Source organism: Oncorhynchus keta, chromosome 25 (assembly GCF_023373465.1).
Source record: "Oncorhynchus keta strain PuntledgeMale-10-30-2019 chromosome 25, Oket_V2, whole genome shotgun sequence".
In the NCBI taxonomy this organism is placed as follows: Eukaryota; Metazoa; Chordata; class Actinopteri; order Salmoniformes; family Salmonidae; genus Oncorhynchus; species Oncorhynchus keta.
In genome coordinates this window covers 43990919-43998082 of record NC_068445.1, presented here as the reverse complement: position 1 = coordinate 43998082, position 7164 = coordinate 43990919, and the positions used below count along the sequence as shown (strand labels likewise).

The 7164-nt window shown below is 46.5% G+C and overlaps 1 protein-coding gene across 1 annotated transcript; it reads right to left on the bottom strand.

Annotated features, from left to right (window-relative positions):
- Nucleotides 1-2542: 2542 nt before the first annotated feature.
- Nucleotides 2543-5353, bottom strand: LOC127911908 (uncharacterized). Its single transcript, XM_052479957.1, has 3 exons — nt 5012-5353; nt 4103-4830; nt 2543-3706 (listed from the first exon to the last, which is right to left on the bottom strand). Exons 1-3 carry the CDS (start codon nt 5247-5249, stop codon nt 2543-2545), a joined length of 2130 nt encoding a protein of 709 aa, XP_052335917.1. The 5' UTR covers nt 5250-5353.
- Nucleotides 5354-7164: the final 1811 nt, after the last annotated feature.

The following is a 7164-nucleotide window of genomic DNA, read 5'->3' as shown; positions in this document are numbered from 1 at the left end:
GGCCAGAACTAATTGGGGCTGATTGAGAGTTCGTGAGTAATCAAGGACTGATTGCTCACCAGCCGTGCGAGACCCATAAAGCTGCCAGAAGGGCAGCACACAGGGGAGAGATTGGGGGGAAGGAAAGGACTCCCGTATAGTTGGGGGACGCTTGCAGAGGTATGAGGAGGGAGTTAAGTTTTTTGTGCCCGACAGGATACAGCAAGACCCGGAGCCCAGAAGACGGTGTCCCGGAGAAGACTGTGTCCCGGAGAAGACTGTGTCCCGGAGAAGACTGTGTCCCGGAGAAGACGGTGTCCCGGAGAGGGTCTCATGGGGGAGACCTATCCTTTTCTTTTTGATTTATTATTTAAATAAAACACCCTTGAAACCGAGCTAATCCTATTCTGTCTGTGTCTGATCTGTGTAAACGTCGACCAAAACCCCCTGGTCTGCCACAGGGAGTAATGTGTTTGCACTCAAAGATGTTGCATAATGCTTAAATCAAATTGTATTTGTCACGTGCCGAATACCATTGAAATACTTACAAGCCCGTAACCAACAATGCAGTTTTAAAGAAAATATTTACTCTAAACAAAAAGTAACAAGGCTATATACAGGGGGTACCGGTACCCTTACTACATGGGGGCGGCCCGTCAGGAAGTCCAGGATCCAGTTGCAGAGGGAGGTGTTTAGTCCCAGGGTCCTTAGCTTAGTGATGTGTTGAACGCTGAGCTGTAGTCAACGAACAACATTCTCACATGGTCACCTTCACCCGGTGGATGAACCTTTTCCGATCCCAACGCGACGCAATTGTCTGTCAGAGCAGCTCACAGATTACTGTACATAGCCCGAACAACTACCTCTTTCCCTACTGTATTTATTTATTTTGCTCCTTTGCACCCCATTATTTTTATTTCTACTTTGCACATTCTTCCACTGCAAAACTACCATTCCAGTGTTTTACTTGCTATATTGTATTTACTTTGCCACCATGGCCTTTTTTTGTGCCTTTTAGAAGAAAAAGAAACGCACACCTATTTAGGCGAGGTGCTGGCTAGCGGAGTAGAAAACTGGAAAATAAAAGAGCCGCACACTCTAGGAGCTCAGATGCAAACATTTAATTACCAACGTTTGGACAGCCAAGCTGTCTTCATCAGGGTATAATCACAAACACAGCGGGATGACTTGTTTATATAGTGTCAAAAGACACAGGTGTCTGTAATCATGGCCAAGAGTGGCCTAATATCATTGGTTAATAATCAGATATTAAAATGTTATACAAAGAACAGCATACAAACAACAAATGGATAGCATACGATCATACATTAATTTGACTACACAAGTTTACAAACAATTACAATGGCAAAGTCACAATAATCACAAGAATGGCTTCAGATCAAAGTCTACGTTGAGACCGAAGGGCGCAAGGGTCTTTAAATTAAAGTCTTCAAGTCTCTTTTTTTGCCTTTACCTCCCTTATCTCACCTCACTTGCTCACATTGTATATAGACTTATTTTTCTACTGTATTATTGACTGTATGTTTTGTTTATTCTTATGCTGTATAAAACCACCACGTCTGTGTACGCTATCCCTGATGCATTGAAAATGTATTTAAAAACACAAAATAATGGGGTTTTATGCGACATCTTTTTGAGTGCAAACCCCTTTGTTTGTCAAAAAATAACTTCCCAGAGCTTCTCAAATGAACGTCATTATTGCGAGAAATTCTGAGTCAGAAATGGTTAAGCCAATGACGAGCTCTTAGAGGGAGATGTCATACGGCAGGAACACAAAAAGGAAGAGTCGCTCACTAGTAAAACAATGATGATCTTCTAGCTGCAGGGAAAACACTCACCTCAGCTGTGAGATGTAGGGCAGACACTGAAGGAAACTCCTCACTTCACTCTCCTCATCTGACCAACCCTTCAGCTCTACTGGTTTCTTCTCTGGTTGGAGTTTCAGCACTTCTAGGAGGAAGGAGGCTTTCCTTTGTGAGAGGTCTATGGACCAAACTGAAAAAGATAAATCAATATTGTATGGATTTAAATTGCTTCAATATGATGCATGGAGAATGTTTGCCAGATGGTTAATGCTACCGATTATAGTAATGGATTTTCGAGAATAATCACATCTTATGAATTAATGATAAATATTAAGTTATAAAATCCATAGTGATTACTCACCATTTACAGGGATGTCTGTTTCTGTGCTGGGTTTACTTGTGTCCCCCTCTCCATAGACTGCAGAGACTCTGACACGGTAGCAAGTACTGGAGGTCTGAGATAAAGTGCATGTACGTTCAGGCCCCGTTGTTAACACACGGGACCAGCCTTCAAGACCTGCCTCTTTGAACTCTACCTAGTAGAGTAGTCAATCACCACCTTCCGGAGACACCTGAAACCCCACCTCTTTAAGGAATACCTAGGATAGGATAAGTAATCCTTCTCACCCCCCTTTAAGATTTAGATGCACTATTGTAAAGTGGCTGTTCCACTGGATGTCATAAGGTGAATGCACCAATTTGTAAGTCGCTCTGGATAAGAGCGTCTGCTAAATGACTTAAATGTAATGTAAATGTAACTCCACGGCATAACGTAGCACGGGACCACCATCTTCCTCTTCCGCCATCCGCCATGTGACTCTGACGTCTTCTCCGTCCACCAGTTTCACACAGGGCTGTCCAGGTGTGGACCTTGGGTTTGTCTTTACCATGGTGACCGTGCTGAAGTCACTCATACCGGAGCTGTCCACAGCACTGTATCTAACCTGGTATTTAGTGTCAGGTTTCAAACCGGGCAACTTACAAGTGTTACACTGGTCAGGACCCACAGATCCAGGACCAGATGGTAAATATCCAACAGTCCATTGAACATCACTTTCTGCGGTATACTCTATTCCGTACTTCACAGGACTCATGACCTTTGACTGAGGAAATTTCAGACCGAAGCTGTTCTGTTTTATCTGTGTTATTTCGGCTGGATTTGGCTTTGATCCAAGCTTGAAATTGCGGCCGATAAGACGACCATTTTGATACAGACCAATGCGGGATCCAGGAAAGGTGACATCTGGTAGAACTGCAACAAGAAAATTGAATTTCTCTCCATCTCTTCTGTCTTCATTTGATGTGGTGAACAAGTGGAGGTCAGACTGTATTTTTTCAGTTAAATCTGGAGGCTTGAAGGCATGCTGTGTCTGCTGCTGTCTGGTGATCCCTGATTGGTTTGTGGTGGTCTCTAGTGCAGAATGTATGTATTGCTTCATGGTTGAAAGGTATGGATCTTCACCCCCCAGTGAGGTGAGCGTGAAGCACAGCGTCCTGTTTGGGGTCGGCACCTCCCTACCTGTGGGGATGTTGTTCGCTTTCTCCTGGACCTCCCTCCCCGTGGGGATGTTGTTCGCTTTCTGCTGGACCTCCCTCCCCGTGGGGATGTTGTTCGCTTTCTGCTGGACCTCCCTCCCCGTGGGGATGTTGTTCGCTTTCTGCTGGACCTCCCTCCCCGTGGGGATGTTGTTCGCTTTCTGCTGGACCTCCCTCCCCGTGGGGATGTTGTTCGCTTTCTGCTGGACCTCCCTCCCCGTGGGGATGTTGTTCGCTTTCTCCTGGACCTCCCTCCCCGTGGGGATGTTGTTCGCTTTCTGCTGGACCTCCCTCCCCGTGGGGATGTTGTTCGCTTTCTCCTGGACCTCCCTCCCCGTGGGGATGTTGTTCGCTTTCTGCTGGACCTCCCTCCCGTGGGGATGTTGGCTTTCTGCTGGACCTCCCTCCCGTGGGGATGTTGTTCGCTTTCTGCTGGACCTCCCTCCCCGTGGGGATGTTGTTCGCTTTCTGCTGGACCTCCCTCCCCGTGGGGATGTTGTTCGCTTTCTGCTGGACCTCCCTCCCCTGGGGACCTTTCTGCTGGACCTCCCTCCCTGTGGGGATGTTGTTCGCTTTCTGCTGGACCTCCCTCCCCGTGGGGATGTTGTTGTTCTGCTGGACCTCCCTCCCTGGACCTGCTGGACCTCCCTCCCCGTGGGGATGTTGTTCGCTTTCTCCTGGACCTCCCTCCCCGTGGGGATGTTGTTCGCTTTCTGCTGGACCTCCCTCCCCGTGGGGATGTTGTTCGCTTTCTCCTGGACCTCCCTCCCCGTGGGGATGTTGTTCGCTTTCTCCTGGACCTCCCTCCCCGTGGGGATGTTGTTCGCTTTCTGCTGGACCTTCTTTACAATGGGGATGTTTTTTTCTTTGCAGATAAGCAGAGCCTTTATCTCCTCCTCTTTGTTGTTAAGCCACTGATGTGTGTGCTGAGAACAGAATGGTGATTGGTCATGGTTCTGGAGAATGTCTCTCAGGCTCTTTTCATCCATCTCTTCACTCTCTCTCACGGTCTTTACTGCCATAGCCAGCCCTCTCTTAAACTCGGACTGGTACGTCTGCAGCAGCTCAGAAAATTCTGCAAATTTTTCCTTCACACTGGGGAACCATTTCATCACGTCATCGTTGACGTGTAATAATGTCATCGTGTCCTGGCATCTCATGGTGACCTGCCTCAGATGCTCCACCACGTCCTCGGCCTCGGAGAGAAAGCCTTGAGTGATCTGAATTGAAGTGTCCAGATTCCTCAGAGGATAGAGCCATGCGTACAGAGGCACTGCTTTCTCTCCCTGTTGTCCAAGGTGCTTCGGGAGAGTTTCAAGAGCTTGTACTGCTTGGCCATAAGTCATGGAGCCATTGATATGGTCTACGTCACTGTGGAGTGTACACTGATACAACAAACTGTTTATTTTCTCATTGTCACTCAAGCTGGATAACATATGATCTGCACTGAAGGAGGAAGCCATCTTCTTGATAACACTGTGCATATCGGCTTCTCCTCCACCAGCCCTTTTCTGCTGCTAAATGGCATATATTATTATTATTATTATATTATTATTTCTCTCCACTGACGTGTTCGTCAAAGATAAAAAAAAAAATGCTTGAGCTCCATAGAGAACAGCCATCACCACGTGTGTTGCCTTTGATTCCCTTTTGACGGTTTCTTCAAATACCCTGTGACCTGAGCATGTCCGGCCTGGTAGTGGTTCTGTACTGTAGAGTGACCCGGTCCTTGTTTTTGGACTGAACGGGATGGTTCAGGTATTCAGCAGCACCACCAACCTGCACCAGCCCAGACAGGACACTGGCCCTTAGAGAAATGGAAACATCCAGAGCCCCGAATCTGTCCTGTAGGGAGTCTCCTTCAATACACGTCACCTCTGTGTGAGGCCGAGGCAGAGACTGACGCATGTTGGCTATTGTGCTCTCATCCCATAGACCGACATCTTAGGAGATAAAAGGAGAATCATTTCACAGCAGAATTGACAGAATTCCAGTTTTTTTTTAATCATCTGGGTCAAAGTTCTCAAATAATTAATGTTATTTCCCTTCAAAATAAAACCCCACAACCCAACAACTAAATCAAGGTCGCCGAGATAATCAGCAAATCCAGCTGTCTGTAAAGACCTTGCTTGCCAACCTTTGCTTTATTACTAAACAGAAACAGAAACATAAACATACATAAACAGAAGAAGACTGGCCACCCCTCATAGCCTGGTTCCTCTCTAGGTTTCTTCCTAGATTCTGGCCTTTCTAGGGAGTTTTTCCTAGCCACCGTGCTTCTACACCTGCATTGCTTGCTGTTTGGGGTTTTAGGCTGGGTTTCTGTACAGCACTTTGAGATATCAGCTGATGTACGAAGGGCTATATAAATACATTTGATTTGATATTATTTCCGATATATGCACTCAAAAACACAATAAGTGTACCTGAGCAAAGACAATTTTTACATTTACATTTAAGTGATTTAGCAGACGCTCTTATCCAGAGCGACTTACAAATTGGTGCATTCACCTTATGACATCCAGTAGAATAGTCACTTTACAATAGTGCATCTAAATCTTAAAGGGGGGGGGGGGGGGGGTGAGAAGAAATACTTATCCTATCCTAGGTATTCCTTAAAGAGGTGGGGTTTCAGGTGTCTCCGGAAGGTGGTGATTGACTCCGCTGTCCTGGCGTCGTGAGGGAGTTTGTTCCACCATTGGGGGGCCAGAGCAGCGAACAGTTTTGACTGGGCTGAGCGGGAACTGTACTTCCTCAGTGGTAGGGAGGCGAGCAGGCCAGAGGTGGATGAACGCAGTGCCCTTGTTTGGGTGTAGGGCCTGATCAGAGCCTGGAGGTACTGAGGTGCTGTTCCCCTCACAGCTCCTCACAATCATTGCAGCAGTCATACATCATCCCAAGGTCTAGGGGACGACCAAGGGCAGCCAGCACAAAACAGTCGGTTGCCCAATCTGAGAATCACAGGAGAGAGAAACACACACAATACTATAGTGCTATTGCAGAAAATACAAATAACTGTACAATCATTCAACAGCAGAATTGTATCTTACCTTTGGATGACCTCTTTGCATAACAGATTAACTCAGTGGTTGGATTCTTTACATTCTGGGGAGAAAATCAAATCATAATCGCAACTGTACTGTATAAGTGGGATACTGATTATCTAGTTAATCCGGCCTAGTACAGAGAGGAAATACTATTAGTATTAGTTATTACTTTCCTCTAGTTAATAATAAATAAAAAAAGTGTACCTGCGTCAGTTTATTTTTTTGTGTTTTTTCCTCAGCAAACTCTGTATTCATCTGTTCCAATTTATCTTCCAGCTTTACTGCAATCTGTTGTTCTTCGATGCAGAGTTTCTGATCCAGGTTTCCAGTCACCCTCACCAGTGTGTGTCTCTGCAGTGCCGCTACGGTGTAGTGCTGCCTAACGTGGCTCTCACAGTAAGAGGCAGCGCAGGTCAGACAGAACTTCACAGCTTTGAGCTGTTTCTCAGTGCAGAGATCACAGGCCACATCTCCGGGTCCAGCGTAGCGGTGAGGAGCTTGAATCCTGTCTGCCGGAGTTTCCGGATCACCTTATCCAAGGCTGAATTTCTGGAGAGATGGGGACATGTTCTGAATCTACATTGGCACCCGGGACAGTCGTATACTTTTTTCTTCGCTGGTTTGTTCCAATAGGTCTCAATGCATTGCCTGCAGAAACTGTGTCCACAGGGGATGGAGACTGGCTCGTTGAGAACCTCTGTGCACACTGAGCATCTGAAGTGGTCCTCTGCTAGCAGACTGGCTGTCAGTGCACTGCACAAAGGGGGGAGAGATTA

Excerpts from the sequence above, each read along its gene's own strand:
- LOC127911908 (XM_052479957.1), bottom strand. The coding sequence starts at position 5,249 with ATGCGTCAGTCTCTGCCTCGGCCTCACACAGAGGTGACGTGTATTGAA. Across the intron at positions 4,831-5,011 it reads GGACATGCTCAGGTCACAGG|CCGATATGCACAGTGTTATC; the intron begins GTATTTGAAGAA and ends GTGGAGGAGAAG. Across the intron at positions 3,707-4,102 it reads ACATCCCCACGGGGAGGGAG|GTCCAGCAGAAAGCGAACAA; the intron begins GTCCAGGAGAAA and ends CACGGGAGGGAG.